The sequence below is a fragment of the Cyprinus carpio genome, chromosome B7, assembly GCF_018340385.1.
Source record: "Cyprinus carpio isolate SPL01 chromosome B7, ASM1834038v1, whole genome shotgun sequence".
Classification (NCBI taxonomy): Eukaryota; Metazoa; Chordata; class Actinopteri; order Cypriniformes; family Cyprinidae; genus Cyprinus; species Cyprinus carpio.
In genome coordinates, this window is record NC_056603.1 from 36,651,141 (window position 1) to 36,671,586 (window position 20,446).

Genomic DNA, 20,446 nt, shown 5'->3' on the forward strand with positions numbered 1-20,446 from the left:
TGCAAATTGTCTTTGCGTTCCTGAGCCATGAGTAGAAAAGTTTTGCATTAGTGGTTCTGTTGCATTAGTGAACCTGGATAAAGTGTTCATTGGATGAGTGCTGAATTTCCTGTTATAGAGTGTGGAGAACATTAGTCTTTAATTAATAAAAAATAATGTACATTGGAATAATGTACATTGGTTTCAATATGTCTTTCTTAGAGATCCCTAAAACAAGATTTGTTAAACTTCTCACAGACTCAACCCCCCAAAAAAAAAAAAAATCAATTTTCAGCCTCAAAAAAATCTATATGGTATTGTGATGTAAAATATGGCAATATTTGAAACCCCCCTCATCCCTCCCTTTATCCTTTAATTTCATATATTGTATACGGTATATCTGAGATTTTTCAAATTCATCTAATCTTGTTCTCATGACAGGGTTCCCGCGGGGTCTTAAAAAGCCTTAAAAGTATTGAATTTATTAATTTGGAAATAATACCTTAAAAAGACTTTAAAAAGTCTTGAATTTTGATTCTGGGTCTTAAAAATTGTGCTGTATGTAACTTCTCCGTATTGTAACTCAGAAGTTTCATTTGTCAACCACGATTATTTGATTAAATGACGTGTATAAATAAAGAGTGGCGGAACCAATAATTGACGCAACGCAGCCCCGGGTCACAGTACAAAATACTGCGAACACGTGATGCCTTCAGTAAATGAAGATGAAAGTCACCACAACCATAGACTGCAAAGCAAAACAACACAACACAGACCTCAAGCAACAAGCAAGGAGAAGCGTGAAAAATTAAGAAAATCTCAGCATTCCACAGAAAGGTTGACTGACGGCCGTTATATTTTTAACGGTTTTGTTGTATGTTGTTACGTTAGCTCGCTACCATTTCATTCTGAGGTTATGGGGAAATGTAAATTTAATGAAGCGTGGCGTGGCGGATAACCCTGAAACCAGTGGACAACCTTGATAAAGAGAATGCCCTGAGTCAGGAGTTTGACTGTGTGTTTCTTAATTTAATTTATTGTGAGTTCTGATTTTCGATGTTTATTGTTCAGGGGGGTCTCTCAGTTCCCCATATCCCAGCATGGAATAAGTAGCTAGCTAATGTTAAAAAACAACATTGTTCGGCAACTTTCTTGTGTCTATTGCATGTTTTTATTTTTTCAAACCTGCTGACTTATCCTTTTCCACATTTGAAAAATAAATGAACACAAGTTCAAGGATTTTGTTTTTCATGACGTGAAATAGGCATTAATTTTTTATATAATGGTCTTAAAAAGGTCTGTTAAAGAAACCTGTAGGAACCCTGCATGAGCCATGAACTGCTAAGTAACCTGCTAAGATTATTCTGTGAAGGTGACATACATTTGTCATCTGTTGAAATGGGCCACATATTGAGTACAGGGTCAATCACTCTTTCTTCTTTTTGAAGAGTAAAAGAATATCTGTCCACAGTGCCATCACCCTGCTTTTGAGAGAGCACACTTGTTGGCAGATAGAGCATTGCTGATTGTACTTTGCTTGACATTATGTGTGAGGAGTGAAAGGCAGTGAGAGGGAGAAGTGACCTTATTGTTGCTGTCACAGACGCTAGACAGCCATGTGCTATTTGAGGACACTTTAGCAGGCTTCGTTTTATAAAGCTGCCCTGCACATTCACTGTCTGTGTAAATGGGTTTGCCTTGCTGTAAAACTAAGTCTTTTAAGGAAGTCTTTTTACAGAGATAAACATTTATTTTTTTCTTCAAACTAATGTGCACTGATCATTCATTCACAATAATGCAATGCTAAAAGTAAAAATGTCTTAGAGCACAAGGAACATTGGTTGTCCTATTCCCGGCTGTGTGTAGCACCTTCAGCTCTGCATGTCATTCCGACAAACATACAGACACACACGCCCAAAAGCTACAGTAATTCATGAGTCTGCCTTGTGCTTGTAGCAGTGGTCAGTTTGCAGTTTGCTCTTGGTAAATGTGATTCTTGAGCTTGAAATGTTGGCACTGATTCTCAACAGCTCTGAGGTCTTCCTGAAGACATGTCCACCCAGCTACCTACCCCGTCCCACTGAGGGGCTGCCCTCAACAGCTGCTTGACCTAGTCTAATTTTTACACTTGTCCTGTCCTTCAGAGATAGAGAGACCTGCTTTCATAGATTTGTTTAGATAGTTATGGTTCTTTAACACTGGGATTTACAGGAGATGTAAAATATAATATAATATAATATAAAATAGTGTTTTTTTTTTTTTACAGTACTCATGATTGTTGTGCTAAAAGCAATTTGCCAGTGGGGTAACAAAAATAAACTCAATTCAACTGGAAGCTGGAATGAATAATTTCATTGTGTATTTGAATGCTATAGCTTAATATAGTTTAGATTCAAAACCTCCATGATATCCTAAAGTTGAGCTGTTATCATAAGCAAGCTGCACAATCAGTTCCATTAACAATTCCGCCCCCTCTCACTGAATCATATTAGACAAATAAGATCACTCACCCAAGTACAAAGCACTCACTCGGGTATTAATTACTAAAATAAGACTATGGCTGTGTCCCAGTTGGCATACATTCTTTTCAAAATAGTATGCACGATTAGAATTTGTGCATTCTGAATTGCAGTGTATTAAAAAATAAAATGCTTAGATTATGTACTATTTCTGGGCTTTCAAAGTCCATCCTTATAATACTATTAATGTTAATGTTGATGTAATTATTCTGATTTGATTTTATTAGTTGTAGGCAAAACAGGAATGTTTTTGAAAGCCCTAACTATACTCAAATATTAATTTAAATTATGGTCATCATTATCAGTATTACATTACAATACTATCCAAGTTGACTGTGTTTCAGTGAACAATGAATTAACTAAGGCCGTTATCACAGTGGGGACCAAAATGAGATCTGAATCCACTTTCAAGGCAAGTGTGAATGCAATTTTGGTCCACTAAAAATGGTTTGAGTTTGATTCTTTTACAGGAAGAGTATAGTAGAAATATTCAAATTTGATTGCAACTGATGAGAAAAAAAGCTTAAGGACGATAAATGTAATTTGTGTTTTGTCAGTGCTTGTCTTGTTATCCATCCCCATTAGCCTTTGTGTGGAGCTGGAAGTGTTATAATGCTCTAAAATGCATGCATTAATATTCATGTTGTTGTGAGTGTTTACTGTATATCTGGCTACTTAACAGAGATCACTTTCCATCAGGCCCCACTTAATCTACAACTCTTTCTGAGTTCTGCTTATATTGTAGGAAGATGGCACTTTATGTGCTGACTTTCAACATTTTCCTTCATTGATTTAGTCTTTGATATGTTTTGTTCCTTTTTCATCTTAAAGAGCACTGCAGCACTTATTACAAGCAAATGTTTAATACACTAACACGCTTTTATGCTGAAACCAAAATAGTTTTTGTCATTTCTGTTTGCATCTGTGGGGTGGGTGGGGGGGTGCAATTTGGTTGTTATTTTGGAATGTTATTTAAAAAGTAAGATAAATATTTGATACACCATATTTGATACATAGGCCTACATTTTAACATGATTTAAAGAGTAAATAAATAAATAAATGCTTTATATGGTTCTTTTTTATAATTCACTTTAGAATTTATATAAATATCCAACAGAAGCTCAGTTCAAGTTTTACAAACCCAGAGAGCCTATGTTCCTCACCTCAATTTTGCGTCCATGGCTGTCAGGGAATATAGAGTCATTCACACATGTTCAAGAGGAGCACTGGAGCTCACAGCTTGTCAGAGCGCTGTGTTTGTTCACTGATGTGTAAGTGTGCTGGACGTGAAACATGGCCTCTGTCACACTGCCCTTTCCTGAGCTGTCAACCCCTTCAGCTTCTCATGCAAGTATGTGTGTATGATGTGTGTGTGCTGCATTGTTTTTGTTTACACCCTGAGCTTCCAGCAAAATAGCCTATTTATGTTTGTTTAAATGTTGGCATGTGCCAGGAGCTTTTACAGATGTGTTTGTTGGCATGTTCAGGTAATTCTTTTGTGGGTATGCAAAAACAACACATTTTGTCCTGTTAAATCAAAGAGTTAAAAATCTAAACCAAGCATACTGGTTTTCTTATGTTAAAGCATCACCAAACCTCAGCTCACCATCTGAGATGACACTATATGTGGAAATAATGTGAAGAATGACTTTGCTTTAAATGCATGAGTTGTCTGTGGGATGCTTTCTCCACATTGCATCATGTGTTCGTACTTGTTTAGCATGCAACATGGCTGTGTTCACTTAAACACCTCAGCCAGACATTGAGAAAAAAGAACTAGTGCAATAAAGCTTCTTATCATTTTAATTAGGAAAGCCGCTGGGCCGTAGCGCTTCTGCAGTGACTTCAGTAGACTGATGCCTTTGCTGCCACTGTGTTCATGGAGCGGTTCATATTAGCGTTCGCACAATTACTCATTTTTACGAGTCGTCCAGAAAAGTTGTCATGTAGTTGACGGGTCATTGTTTACCTCATGTAAATGAGTCGCGACATGGTGTGCAGAATCAGATGTTAAATGCTGTTAAATGTTGTTTTGATGTTAGGTGTGTGGTTAGAGAGAATGTCTATGTAACTGTGCTTATGTTCTCATAAACCATGTAAAATCAATCATTCGGATTCATTTGCTTATAGTGTTTGTGAGCCTCTGGGAGACACTTGATTAGTTTCAAGACAGTTTACAGGAATTTTGGCTTGTGAGTCAATGGCGTGACAGCGTTAATTTATTAATACCTTAAAAATGCATTTCACATATACTGTACAGTGACATATACTGATACATTGTTGAAAGAAGGAGGGGAGATCAGCTCAAATAATAATGATTAATAAGCCTACTCTTTAATTCTTCAGAAAATAAGTTTCATTAGGAAAATTTTAATATTATGGTGAGCCAATGTCTATGGTGACATCCTAAACTGTAAAATGACTGTAAAAAATTAAATAACTTTACAGTTCAAATATTACAAGTGTGGACATAAACAGTTTTAAAATGATAAACCTCACATTTTAGCCGTTAAACCATTTAGGTTTTTTTTTTTATTTTTTATTTTTTACAAAGGGGGATGTGTCAAAATTGTACAATATATATATTTTATTTATTTATTTTTATTTTTTTTTTACTTGATGATTACATCACATGACATTGTTAGTCAATGTAATGAAACTTCTTTTGAATATGGCATAGAATTTTTTCCACAAAATTTTTCTCTTAAAAATATTTTTCTACAATTTACACGGTACAATTTCAAAGCAACAAACAATTTGTCTTTCCTCATTGAACATGAAGATGCTGACATAATCACAGTCAATCAAAAATTATATCAATTAATTTATTTAATTATATAATGTACTTTTATATTGCCTGTCCAGAGCATTGCTGCAGGAATAGAAACCAAACTCAACAAAACAACAAAATATTACTTGTTGTTTGCTGGTTGGTTGGGACAAAAACACTTTTTGATGAAGGTGGTAGCATTTAGGTTTTTTTTTTTTTTTTTTTTTTTTTTAGCTGGTTAGGACACAATGTTATTCATATCCACATACTTATCAACATCAACCTTCTTTTGCTTTTAATCATAGAAGAAAACCCTGACATGAGGGTTTAATACTTTCTGTGACCTTTGATCCCTCCCCAGGGGCATTATGAATTCTTAAAGAGGATAAAAACCTCTGTAAATTCTCTCCCCTCACTCACCAACAGCTTATCTGTCCCCATGTCAAACATGTTCCTGGTTCATTTCCATGAGAAGGAAGCTATGCTGCTGTGACCAAATTACACCTTGCGTTTGCGGATAGGGTTATTTTAAAGAAGGACGAGGCGAGTGTAAATACACTCTTACTGCTGTTAACACCCAGCCATTTTCCCCACCGCCCCCATCCCTTGCTCGCTCTCTCCGTCTCCTTCCACCCACCTGCTTCTCCTTCACCTCACCCCAGCCTATCACTGTGGAGCAGTGGTCTGTGAAGAAATTCCCAATATCTAAATTTTTACACACTGTATCAATCTTGTTTAATAGACTGGAAAGCTTATTGCTCCAGTGCTGGGCGGCAAGAGAGGGCAGCGCTGATAAATTGCGCCGTTTGTGCGACAGCCGCCCGTGATATATAATGAAATATTTATGATTTATCCCAGCTAATAAACTGAAATGAAGAGCTTGATGTATGGGAACAGATGGGCCCTCTATTGATGCCGTGCTCCTCGCTGGAGATGGAGAGAGAGAGGGATGGTGGGAGAGAGGCAAAGAGAAAAAAGCTCTACGTTTTAGGGCTTTATTGAAAATGTATTGGGGGGAAAAGGCAGTTGTTTTTCTGTGTACACTTTGTGTACAAAATCCGACAATTATGGCAAGCATACTGGACCTGCACTACTCACATCAGCCATGATCCATTTATTGCATTAACAAAAGTGTCCAATAACAGCTGTTTTTCTTAGTAATTCAATTTATTCATGTGATTTTAATATATCTGCCTCATGTTGCCTGTTTCTGGGCCTATAAGTTGCATTTTTAATGCACCACTTGACTGTCAGCCGCTAAATAGTATGGAGGTAAATCAGTAGCTAAACTCGAGAGGTTGGACATCTGAATGTGAGAACTTGTCAATTTAACATTTGTAGTTGTAATGAAATTTACACTCACAGCTCTGAATGTGAAAAGCTGAATCTTTCAAGGGGCCACACACAGACAGGGATAGCAAACACACCCTTGTTTTGAATTGGAAGTTGTAGATTAATAGTCACAAATGTGTAAAATGACATATTTACTTTTGCAACTTTACCTTCATTTTCGCTGAACAACGTCAAGTCGGCACTTACAACATCTCAGATCGGCAGTACTCGTTTTCAATCCTAGCGCTCTGACTTTTGCTATGTTGCAAACTCACTTGTGCACATTGTTTATTCAGACGTGAGAGCGCAGAGCCGAGGGCGGGGCTTTGGTGCGAATGAGACAGGTCCGATTGACCACTAAAACGCCAGCCATCGCGACTTGCCGAAGAAAAAGACATTTGTGATTTTATGCATCTGTATCAGTTAGGCCTATTGTATATCCTAGCTTTTTACATGATTTTAGAGACACTGCATTCCATCTTTGTCATTCAGGTATTATCTAGTAGACAAATAATGCAACATCTTTCATATGTAATATCGCTGCACCAGAGCAGCTGAGAAACAGTTGTGACATGCTTTGATCTCACCGCCACGCGGTCATGTGGAGCTATCAATAGTACTAAACATCTCGCGCTGACAATCTATTTGAATGGAATTAATCAGGACAGACAGCGGTTTCATTATATTTGCAGCGATTTTTAGTAATTATTAACACATAATGTACATTGATTGTGCATGGCTGACTACGCTTTACAATAGCATTTTATTCTGGAGATGAAACAGTATTATATTCGCATACTCCTTAGCAGTCAAATGTGATCAAACATCTTAAGTGGAACTTTTAACCAATAAAATAACTGTACTACATAGCTCTTACATAGCTCTTACTTAGCTCAGTCCTGTTTAGTTAATTGGAAGAGATTATGATACTAAATAATATGCGCAATAATTATGATCCATGAATGACCATTTAAAATATAACAATTTCTAATATGCTTTATTATTTATATTACAATAAGTGTAGTATTTAGGATTAAAATAGAGAAAAAATTTTTAAATTTCAGTGCAAAGAGGCAAATTTAGAGGCATTTGGTGTCCAGAAAGATAATATTCATATGTAATGCCATTGTTTAACCACTAGATGGCCTTATTGATGTTTAATAAATAGATGTATTTTAGCTCTACTCTAGTTGTTCAAAACAGTATTGCTGGTCATAAAACTGCTTATTTTTTTAGGTTTTGCTTTTTAATGTACATTTAGACATTATCAAACACTCGATTTTTATAAGCTTTTTTTTATGTTGCATTTAAAAAGGTTCATTACTGACAAGCAAATTAGGAATTTAATCCAATGAAGAAGTTTAAATTATTTTTACAAATCATAAAAATAATAATAAAAACAACAGAGTTATGTTGCAATTCTGGTACAGCGATATGCAGTGGGATATACATATGAAAATGTTGCATTATTTGTCTACCAGATAATACCTGAATGACAAAATGAATGCAGTGTCTTAAAATCCTGTAAAGCTAAGGATATTCAGTGAAAATAGTTTGCAGTGTTTTTACAAATATTTGATACATATGCCATGAAACCCAAGACAAAAAGACTTGGCATGTCACGGTGGCTGGCATTGTTCATTGGTCAGGCATCGACCAATAAAATGTCTTCATTCGCACCAAAGCCCCGCCCCTGGCTCTGCGCTCTCACGTCTGCATATACAAGTGCCCAAGTGAGTTTTTGCAACAGGAATACTGCAAAAAGAGTAGCAAAAGTCAGAGCGCTAGGATTTGAACTCGTACTGCCAGATCTGAGAGGTTGTAAGTGCCGACTTGACGTTGTGCAGCGAAACTGAAGTAAGGTGCAAAAGTAAATATGTCGTAAACATTTGTGTATGTCATTTTCTTTGTGTGAATGTCATTTTACACATTTGTGACTATTAATCTACAACTTCCAATTCAAAACACGGGTGTTTAATCATTGTCTGTGTGTGCAAATTGAAAGATTCAGCTTTTCACATCAGAGCTGTGAGTGTAAATTTCAACTTACAAATACGAATGTTAAAATGACAAGTTCTCACATTCAGATGTCCAACCTCTCGAGTTTAGCTACTGATTTACCTCCATAAAATAGCATGTACATTCTGCACCTGTGTGAAAGGAAATAACTCTCCAAACCAGTAGATGGCAGTAGTTTGTAGGGGAAAGGGTTAACCAGAAGAGCTAAGACTGCAGGTATGCAAATTGTACTTGCTTTAACACCACTCTCGCTCGAGTTTCATTTGCTAGCTTCTGTCAGTACAGTTTTTCTCCTCATGCACAGGTTTGCTAAACTGAACGGATAGTCACAGTGATCTCTCTCATGAACGGACACCACCGATTCAGCATGCTCAATTGGCCAAAAAGCCATTGATGGGGGTAAAGTAGTAGGGGTGTAAATCGGATGGTTCATCATGATACGATTCGATATCGATTCTCATACCCAGCGATACGATATTTGCCGATACCTCAAAAAATTCTACGATACGATTCGATACGATACAGAAGTATATCGATCAATTTATCGATATTTTGATATTATACATCTATTTTAAACAACCATCTACATTTTTATTAACTCACAAATGCAACCAAAATATATAACATGAACATTTATCTGAAGTTTTCACATTGTTTACTTCAATTGGGATATTCACAACAAAAAAATAGGCCTACATATTTTTAAAAATTTTTTTTTATATAATACAGAAAATAAATAATTGGAAAAACAATTCTGGTTGCTACTATGGGCTCAGTGCTAAAAATCTTTTCTACAGGTAACCAAATTATGAGCAATAGCAGAAAACAAATACAATACATCAAAGACACAAGTTCAATAAACTTTAAAACAGTTAAATAAACTGCTTTTCAGGTTTTCAGCTCAGTCTAAAATAAATTTTAAGGTATGGTACAGTAATGTAGTAATCAAATGTAAAATAACTGCATAGTCTTCATGTAAAAATTAAATATAGATTAATCATTTTTGATTTTACAAAGGTTATTTAGTCAGAAGCAGTGAGCACTTTGACAGCATTAGATTTATTATTAGTTTGCTTTCACTTTAAGAACCAAGCACGGATTTAATATACACATGCCTTTTCTTTCTGAACTGTTTACGCTAAGACATATGACTAAACGACTGTGTTTACTAGGAAATTCACCAAAACGCGCATTTTGATGTAATCTTGTCTGTATTTATTCATCCATGCACAAAAAAAGTGGAAGAGAGCTCAATTTAGTATTCGCGTGGTGCAGCTGTCTGTCTGTGCGCGCTTCAGATGTGTGCGCTGAAAACTTCTCACACAGCGCTCGACTGTTCCACAAACAATCCCGAGCATCTTGTGCCTTTGGGCAGTCCTAATTCTGAGTCCTGACCCGTGAGTTTGAATGAGAATGCACGCGTTTGCGGTAATGATTGGATGGACATTATGTGAAAATGTGGAAAGTGCCAAATAAGGTGCCTATTTATATTACAGATATCGATATTTTACGTGTGGCATCAATGCATCGTATCGTCAGACATCGTATCGATGTATCGATCCATATCGATGAATCATTACACCCCTAACAAGTAGTGCCAACAGTACAGACCATGTGACATTGCCCGACAGTTGACCATTGTGTCTTTACATTTAGGCCCATTCCCAATTCTACCCCTTAGCCCTTCCACTTTCCCCTACCCCTCCGTTTTGCACATTCACGTGAAGGGGTAGTGGTGTCTCGACTCTCTTTTGGTTGGAGGAGTAGGGGTAAGGGGAAGGGCCAGACAGCCCTTTCAAACAAAGATTTTTTGGGACCACACTTCAAACGAAGGGGTATGAATTATCTCGGCAACATGGCTGCCTGAGCGAACAAAAAGACATAAATGTAAGCATTTTGGCATTAACAAAATTTTAACGAAGAGTAATCATTTGTTTTAGTTTACATTCAATCGTTAGTTCATATTAACGGTCGTGTTACTCAAAGAAATGTTTGCAAAAAATCGCTAATATTTGCTAACTTAATATCATTATAGACTGCACGATAGTACCACAACATATTTTCATGTCTGATCAGGGTGATAACAACCGTAGACATTGAGGGGGGCTAGTCCCCCCAATAATTAGATATCGCTAAACCCTTTTCTCAAATATTGGGAGAGAGAGAATGAGAGAGAGATGGAAGTTGCGTGTATGCGCGTCTGTGTTTCTCGTTTTAGAGTGAGTTTACTTAAAAACAGCAATTTTATCCTCTCGTTGCTGGAAAATATAATGTAGCGATTCAGTATTTAAACTGTATTTAATAAAAGTTGTGGGGCAGCGTTGACAAGTTTCTTCTCTCCTGGATGTGTGAGCTGCGCCATTTCGTTTTGTGTGTGAGTTTTCAGTTGTTTAATACAGAACGGTAATTAAAGGCTCTAATTCACACCAACACACCAGTATATGTGTGTATTGTAGGAGTTAGACGATGTATGATGACGTGTGACGGCATAGTTGTGGTCCCAATTCTTAGGGGAATATTTTCACCCCTACCCCTTGACACTCTGTTTCAAGGGACGAGGGGAAGGGGTAGGGGAAGGGGAAGGGGTATAAAATAGAATTGCGATTGGGCCTTAAAGTGAGGTTTGAACTGACACTATAGGAACCTCAGTTTAAAGAGTTAAAGGAAGTATGAATGAAACTAGACATTTTCTAAAACAAAAAAAAAGTGTATTTGCCTGTACCAAACTCCCCACTACAATGCTAGGGTATTATGGGTGTTGCAACTGTGTTGCTATGTAGTTGTTAAAAGGATAGTTCACAAAAAATTAAAATTACCCAATGATGTACTCACCCTCAAGCCACCCTAGGTACAAATGACTTTCTTTTTTCAGATGAATACAATCCGAGTTTGTATTGTAAAAAAAAAAAAAAAATCCTGGCTCTTCCAAGCTTTATAACGGCAGTAAAAAAGTGATATGCCTACGTCCTATGTCATCCGCTGGATCACCACTCTCTCGTGAATGTGCAGTTACTGGAAGCTAGAGATTACTGTTTATGAAGTTTTAAATATGGATATTTTTCTTACACAAACGCATCCCTTCAATTCAGAAGGCCTTTAATTAACCCCCCTGAGCCGTATGAAGAACTTTTCATGATGGATGGATGAATTATTGGGGCATCAAAATCTCGACCACAATTCACTACCATTATAAACCTTGAAAGAGCCAGGACATTTTTTAATCTTACTCCCATAGTATGCATCTGAATGAAGAAAGTCATATACACCTAGGATTATTTGAGGGTGAGTAAATCATGCAGTGATTTTGATGTTTTTTAGGTGGTAACTTACTGGAACCTGCTCAAAGGAGTCCACCAAGTAATACTGATAGGGGTGTTTTTTTTAGGGAGTAAGCGTTGTGGCAATAAAGGATGGAAACTAATTAAAGTTTGTGGCAATGAGTTTGAGGCAATGACTGATCATGGGGGTGTGATTCCCATCTTACTCATCAACTGGATTTCATCTCCAACCAGTCACAGCCTATGTTTAGTTCCCCTTGCCCTGCCAACTTAACCACCCCCTCCCACACACACTCACTATAACCCATGACATATCATCCTTAACCTTCACACACCTCACACACATGCATTCTCGTTTCTCAACTCCCCTTCGCCACAGCTGGGGCTTAGCACTCAATAATGATCCACGCTGGACATCCAACACCTTTGCCCAATGTTCTTTCCTCCTTCTCTTTCACACTCAGTCACTCACCTGCTATGACCTATTTCCTGTCGGCTTCATGGTCCTGCCCCAGCTGAGCCCCAACACTCGATGAGTAGTCTCTTTGTCTCCGCTCTGCTAAAGAGATTGGAAGACATTCTGGCTTGTGATGACTTGTACTTTTCAGACTCGGTCTGAAAACTTTGACCTTTCATCAAGGTGTGTGTTAAAGTGGAGGCTAACACCTTGTCCTAACCAGGCACATCATGATAAAGGAACAAGCTAAAGGTTCCATCTTTTTGATGTCAATCTGATATTGTCCTAAAAGGAAAGGAAAGGACGTGATGTATGGCCAAGAATGGTATCCCATACTTAGAATTTGTGCTCTGCATTTAACCCATCCAAGTGCACACACACAGCAGTGACTAGTGAACAAACGCACACACACACACCGTAAACACACCCAGAGCAGTGGGCAGCCAATGCTGTGGCGCCCGGGGAGCAGTTGGGGGTTTGGTGCCTTGCTCAAGGGTCTCACCTCGGACGTGGTATTGAGGGTGGCGAGAGTGCTGGATATTAATTTCCCCCACCTACAATCCCTGCTGGACCCGAGACTCGAACCCGCAGACCTTCGGGTTACAAGTCAGATTCTTTATCTATTAGGCAACGACTGCGACAAGCCATGAAAACTGATATGTCTACTTCCTTACTACATAGTATGCAAAAAGTAGTATGGCAGATTAGTCCAAATAAGCAGTATTTCCTAAAGAAAATTGCAAAAAAAAAATACCCAGATGACCTACTAGTTCTGCCAAGATTCTGAAGCGAGTATCCAGTGGACACTTTGGACACTTATCTCATGGCTGTGGGAGAGGAGTTGTCATTTTTGTTAAATAGTGAGGAACAACATTCTCTGTGCTACTACTTTTGGATGCAGCTTATGACAGTATCCATGGTAGCATAGGGTCTTGCGAAAGAGTGCATCATGGCCACAAAGAGGTTATTTGTAAGCATCTATTTGAAACATCAAATTTCAAAAAGGGCACACTCCGGTCTCTTGGACTTCAAAGACACATGCAAGGAAAGGCCACAAATCCACAAGTCGGACAAGTCCACATTAATTTCTGCATTTGAGCCGGATTCTGTTTCAGATCCACTTAGCTGTATATCCAAGTTTTGATTGGCTTTGCATTTGTCACTTTGTAACACTCTTTCAGTGAGGAAACGTGATGCCGGAAACCTGCACCTGGTTTGGATAGGGTGTACCACACTGCTCCTGCTGCTGATGGCTGCAGTGTGTTTGTGTGTTATGGGGTGGTAATTAAGCAGTCTCCAGCTGAGCAGCTCTGTGCAATTGGTTTTTAAGATTGCAAGCAGATGATCTTGAGCCTGACTACAGGCTATTATTAGAGCTCAGCAGAAGACAGCATGCAGCAACCACACACACACAACCCTCATGTTCTTATTGCTGCCCCCTTCCACAGCTGTAGTAGGAGGATGTCGACTATACAGCCGTTTGCCTCACTGTTTGAGCCCCATATGGTCTCTTCAGCGATTAATAGAGGCGCAGACCCCTATTAAACCAGAGAGTAGTGATGAGGCAGGTGTAACTCCAAGGGATCTCTGACCGCTCTGGATGCTCTTTTAGGTGACACTGCACTCTACAGAGATGGCGTGTACTGGATCATGGGCCGCACATCAGTGGACATCATCAAGAGCGGAGGATACAAGATCAGTGCGCTAGACGTGGAGAGACATCTGCTTGCCCACCCAGATATCACAGGTACACAAGCACTCACATAAATACACATGTACATATGGACAAGGGAATAAATATGCACTGTTTCTTCTTTGCTTTAGATGTGGCTGTGATTGGTGCTCCAGACCCAACCTGGGGTCAGAAGGTCACTGCAGTTGTGCAGCTTAAAAAGGGGAAGACTTTGACTCTGTCACAGCTACAGGCCTGGGCCAGGTAACTCATATCCTCACTGAACCAGACTTTAGTTTAGAATAAATGCGGTCCACACTGCAGTTTATTCAGCTCACTAAGGGGCTGTTCACACAGAACAAATTCTTGGATTTATAAATGTGAGACATGCTGAGAAAGAGTAAAAAAGTGGATGCATAAAACTTATCTTACCTTATGTATATTAATACCATGACAATCCCAGCAGTCCTGACTGATTTTCTCAAAGGCAAGATTTATTAAATAGGTGCTAGCTAGGGCTGGACGAAACAACGATAACAATAATTATCACAAAATATTTCTCCCTTGATAAAGCGATAACATGTTCTATTAATGTTTGATGTAATGTTTATGCACCAAAAGAGGAACAAAACAATGTTAAAGCCAGTAAAACATCACTGACAATATATATTTCAATATTAATATTTCACCGGATGTACAATATGGAATTTTATTATATTATTAATCTAGACATGTATTAAACTGAGTAATGGTTGTTATTAAGCTATAGCATATGTGCATTTGTATTTATATTACATGTATTTAGGGTACTGTTCTTCATACAAATATCATAGAAACCATATAGTTACATTTTACCATAGTAGTGAGGTGGTATGTGTGGTATCTTTGGTTATCATAATCTAATTGTGTGATACTATAGATGACGAATGGTTAATCTGGTCAAGTAGAGACCTAAGTAGAACAGTCAGAATATTTACATTTTACCCTATAAATATGAGGTTGTTACAGTTTTTACAAGATGTTACTGTTTTTGTTAATGAACATAAATGTACATCAAGGCTCATACATCAGTAGTTTAAAACCTGTGAAACTGTCTTGTTCCAACTTTCACTCAAGAGAAGAAATCTTCCTTTAAACTTGAAAGAAATACCTTTTTTGTGATATTATTGTGATTTTTTTTGTCCATACCACCCAGCCCTAGTGCTGGCTATTCTAAAATCACCATTTATCACCAGGGCATTTGTTACTCTGTCACCACTACTTTTCTCTCCTTTTTTTTTTTGTAATCTCACAGAACAGCTCACAGAAGCTTAAATTAGTTTACATTGTACATCATTCTCCTTCTACAACTCCCCTAGAGGTCTGAATGAGATATGACAGGACCAGAATGTTCTAGTGTCAATCAGCATCTAGCAAAACACACTTGAACTTACTCAAAAAAAAAAAAAAAAAAACGGCAGGTGATGAAATGTTGTGGAAATGCACCAGCAGCCTTGTTGCAAGTAGTTTATTGTGGAGCACAGCAGTGTGTTTGGAGGTGTTTTTTGGGCTTGCGTCAGCGTACGTGTAGCATGTTGAGTCAGACGTCGAGTTGGAATCCCTCAGGACATGCGTTAGACTCGAGAGGCCTCTGTATAAATAACAATAGACACACGTAGACACACTCATGGACAAGAACTCATTTAGGAGCATGCTGCAAGAACAGATGTGTTTTTGGTGCGAGAAGGGGCGGAGAAAGAAACCGATGATGGTGAGAAGAAAGAAACAGCATCTAACATGCTCTGTTTAAGCAGTGCCTGTTCATTTTATTCCTCATTCTCTCTCACTTTTTTTAAATGTCACTTTTGTTGCCCAAATGTACCATTTTGCCTGAACGTAAGTTCTGTCAGAAGACACATGTCCCTTTACAGGAAGTAGCTCAGGGCTTTTTCTTTCTCTGTGTGTGTAAGCTCCATATGGTGTGGGGGTGTTGGAAGCAGTGTTGTGCCCTGCTGGTGCGATGCTGCATGTGTTTTTTGTGGCGACCCTTCTGACCTGTCCCAGCCCCTCTAGCACACCCCAGCAAAGAGTAACATGCACAGGGAAAGATGCTCACTCCCCAGCGCCGTAACTCCAGCTGTCATCCTGCGTAACCGTCACTCTATATATGTCAAAAGGCGTAGAAAGACAGGAGCTGATGAGCTGAAAGTTACCCAAACACTGCACACAGACACGCGGCTACAGTGAAGAGCGGAATATTCTGGAGTGTGAAGTACATTCAAAATCTTCATACCACTGCAGGGAAGAGTAAAAAGAGAGGGAGTGAAAAGAGGAGGCATTAACAGAGAGACACCTTGCTGGAAGGGACTTATATAGAAGAAAACAGAATAAAAAAATATTTTCGCACACACACAAAAAAACATAAGATGATAAAGACGGCTCCAGGCTTCTACTGTAGACAACCGCAAGAGTCAGGCAAGAACGCAAAACATTTAATTAGCTCAACGCTCCACTCTGCCTTTTAGTATTTGTCTTTATTTCTTGCTGATTTCATTGTTTGTGGAATTAATCGAATTCCATGTATCTGGCAGCGTTTTATACAACAGAAGTTCCAGGATGGAGGCTGTGTTAAAAGATACGCAAGAGTTTTTTTTTTTGCCTTTTTATGTATTTATGTGTGTATTTCACTTGACGTTTCACATCTGCACAAAGTCATTAGTGTCTTTGCTTTGCCTGAAGACATTTTCACCACATGTTCCATATAAAACAACATGCAGCATTAAATTATGACACATCTTTATTTCCTTCCACTCCCAGAGTTGAATTTTATTAAGTTAAAAATCTTTCTTTTTTTTTCTTTTTGCCCTCTGCAACAAAATTTAAAGAACCTAAGATTTTTTTCTTTGGTCCTGAAAATCTTTCTTTTTTTCTTTTCTTTTCTTTTTTTTCATCATTTTGCCCTCTGCAACAAAATTTAAAGAACCTAAGATTTCTTTCTTTGGTCCTGAAAAGCATGGTCTACATAAGTACATTTGTACAAATGCCTCTAGCTGCAAAAGCTTGATTTCATGTTTTGTTATAACAAAATAAATGTTGCTTTTTCAGAGGTTCTAGGCAAGTATTAGAGAAAATGCTTTGTTTATGAATAGTTTCACAAGGTCACAAGCTCATCGATCACTAATAAATTAATTCAAACATCACCTTTGTGATAAATCTTAGTTTCTGATGGAATTGAAAATCTTCTCGTGTGACTCCTATTAGAGCCCAACGATATATCGTTTAGCCGAAATTATCAGTCGATATGTGCCTGTCGCCAATATATCGGTATCGCCGAATATGCCGCCAATATGATTTTTTTTTACAGAACATATAACGTGGATTAAATGCTTCTAAATGGTGTAATTACTTAGTTAACTTAGAGCGTACTTAGAGCGGACTCCATTGTTTGCTACTGGAGACCAAGGTCAGTGTAGAGTAGAGATGCATGGATGAGCTCAAACTTCACCTGAGTCCACTGCTTCAAATGATCTGCCCGCCACCCACCCGCACTTATATTTGATCATCACATTACAATGATTCTAATTCTTAGTTTTGCATGATGATATGATGAATGGGACTGTTCAATTTTAACAGCAGATTCAGTGGCGTTAGAGACTAGAGCTGATCTGTGATCACGGCACACATCTGCGGCGCATTAAACCTGTGTTGCACCGTGGCCCAGATTTAGTGATTGTTGGTTTTTTTACATGATGTGGCGTGGTGCTAGTAAATACAATAGAATTCTGTATTTTGTTGCACCGTGCCGCTCGCATCTGGTGTAGAATAAAACCCATTATAATCAGTGATGTTGTCTACACTGGATGCAGTAAACTGATGCCTGGTTCTATTTATGATGTGCTGACACAAAGTTCAAATGATTTTCAACGGTCGCTTTGTCGCGTCCTGTTGAGGTGCAGACAAGGTGCCAGCATAGTTTGTCAGTACAGTCAGTAACGTAGCAGATTGAAAAAGTTAGTATCTTTCTGCAGTCCAATAGACGGCAGTGCGGTGGTGGCTTGAGTCTGTTGAATGGTGATTTAATGCTATATATATATATATTGTGTGTGTGTGTGTTTATTTGACTGAAAAAGATGATTTTTTTGATAATGTTGTTCTTGTTGTTTGTATTGATTGAAAATACACAACACAGAGTTTGTTGAAAAAAAATTGTTAATTATTATTATTTATTAATTTTAGATGTTTACATTTGGAAAAGCTGTACTTCCTGCATAAACCTGCCCCTGTTGTTTTGGCAGTAGCTTGCTTGCCCTACACAGTTACCTTGTTTAATTTCTTAATTCAAGTTATATATATTTTGTTCTATTTGTTAGAAGTTATTTATAATAAGTGAAGTAAAGTTTACTTTTAAGTGCACTGATGTCAGACTCATTTTGAGTAATAAAGTCTATTGTTAAATTGTTAAATACCCTGCCTCCACTACATACTGTAGGCCTATGTTTGTCACATCATTATAAGTGTTTGATAACCACATTCGAGTTATCATTGCAAAAAAAAGTGTTTATGTATATATTCTGTTTATGTAGGCTATATACTGTATTCTATATACAGTACCAGTACCAGTCACGAATGGGATGTGTGTCCAAACTTTTGACTATACTGTACTATAATATAGCCTACACATAAAGAATATCGGCCGATAAATCGGTATTGGTCTTTTTTTACTCCCTAATATCAGCATCGGCCCCCAAAAAACCCATATCGGTTCTATACAACTCCTATACAACACTATACAAATTTTGACAGCAAATTTTAGATAGTCTTTTGACTAAAATGCTATTTAATTTTTATAATTTTTAGTCATGTTAATTGCGTTAGTTTTACTTGACTAAAGTCTGCAGTAGATTTATATGAATAAAATCTAATGGGTTTAGTTAAATTGCAATGCGTTAAGGATTTCTCCAAAATTTCTATTATATATAACTATTTATATATTCTTGGAGAAATGGTAATATAAATGAGTTTTGAACGTGCAATATAGACTCAAATTTAATTGTTATGGCATATAACATCTTTGTTTATCTTAAAATTAAATAAAACCAATTCTCATAATGAAACAAGCATATTATCTAGATTAATCGTTATTAAATCTACTACAATGATTCAGTCAAGAGCAGTGAGTGATTTTCTTCTTTTTTTTGTTGTTGTTTGATTTGACACAGGCAGTAGCAGGTACATTAGACTGCTGTCACTTTAAGACCGAATGCAAGAATCTACTATACTAATGCACGTTCAGTATTTTCCAACTGTTTATGTTCCCTTAAGACACAGCCAACATTAAATAATTTTCACCAAAACTGACATTTAGTCATAGTTTTGTCATTCAAAACTCGATTACATTTAGTTATAGTCTCATTTTCGATGATGAAAAAATACTGCTGACAAAAAGCTATTATGAAAATGATGCGTCAGCTAACCTAACACTGTTAGCTAGGATGTATATCACCATCTGCCGTGAGCTTACCCAAGATCTCATTGGAGACCATCTAACAAACAACAGTTGTGAAAGAACAACTGAAATCCACGATTTCTTATTTTCTTAAGTTGATCTTCTCTTTTGGTTTCTTCTTTCAGAGAGCACATGGCTCCATACACCATTCCCACAGGGCTGATCCTGGTGGAAGAAATGCCCAGAAACCAGATGGGCAAGGTGAATAAGAAGGACCTTCTTCGCAAGTTTTTCCCTACTCGCTCTGATTGAACCATGTCTGCTCCAAGATCAGTCTTTAGAGAGATGGGAGTCTTAACCACAGACTCAAGAACTGTGTCCGGATCCCATCTTTGAAAGAAAGGAGACTGTGATGTCTCCTCACTGAACAGTAGATGTCAGCGTGAGTGATGAGATGTGTCCACAATGCAGAGTACTGTATTGTTCTTAATATACTTGATTTTTGTGGTGCTTTATTAAGCAGATAATAGATGAAAAAAAATTTATGTAATCTGTATTTAAAATAAGACACCAGTAATAATATGACAGTTAAACTGAAGAAAATTCAACAATGTACACATTTTAAAACACTGAAGATGTTGAGGCAGCAGCATGTGTATTTAAAATTAGTTACATATTTTTGTAATGAAATTTTGAAATAAACGAATTTATTTTGATCAGTGATGTTCTCTAGTGTTTGTGTGCATATGTGTGTGTGTGTGTGCAGCTGTGTGTACACAGGTGTGCGGTCAGGCCCAAAGGCAGTGTGTGCTTGTAGAGAAGGAAGTGATTACAGCACAGATGGGTCCTCTCTTTTGTCGTCCCCTCTATTTCACTGATAAGGCCATTGTATTGGTCTGTGAGAGAACAAGTGTAGTGGTTTCTTGACGAATCTCTGTTAGAAATCCCTTACTGTCTTATCCTATGAATCTCAGGTAAGTCTATAGGTGTGCATT

General features: G+C 37.7%; 1 protein-coding gene across 4 annotated transcripts in view; it reads left to right on the forward strand.

Moving 5' to 3' along the window:
- acsf3 (acyl-CoA synthetase family member 3) overlaps positions 1-20,167 on the forward strand; it is a 46,569-nt gene extending 26,402 nt beyond the window's left edge. For all 4 annotated transcript variants that reach the window (XM_042728490.1, XM_042728491.1, XM_042728489.1 and 1 more), the window contains 3 exons: positions 13,967-14,101; positions 14,179-14,290; positions 19,637-20,167. In XM_042728490.1, the coding sequence (XP_042584424.1) occupies positions 13,967-14,101; positions 14,179-14,290; positions 19,637-19,763 (374 nt within the window). In that variant the 3' untranslated portion in view covers positions 19,764-20,167. The remainder of the gene's footprint in view (positions 1-13,966; positions 14,102-14,178; positions 14,291-19,636) is intronic.
- Positions 20,168-20,446: the final 279 nt, after the last annotated feature.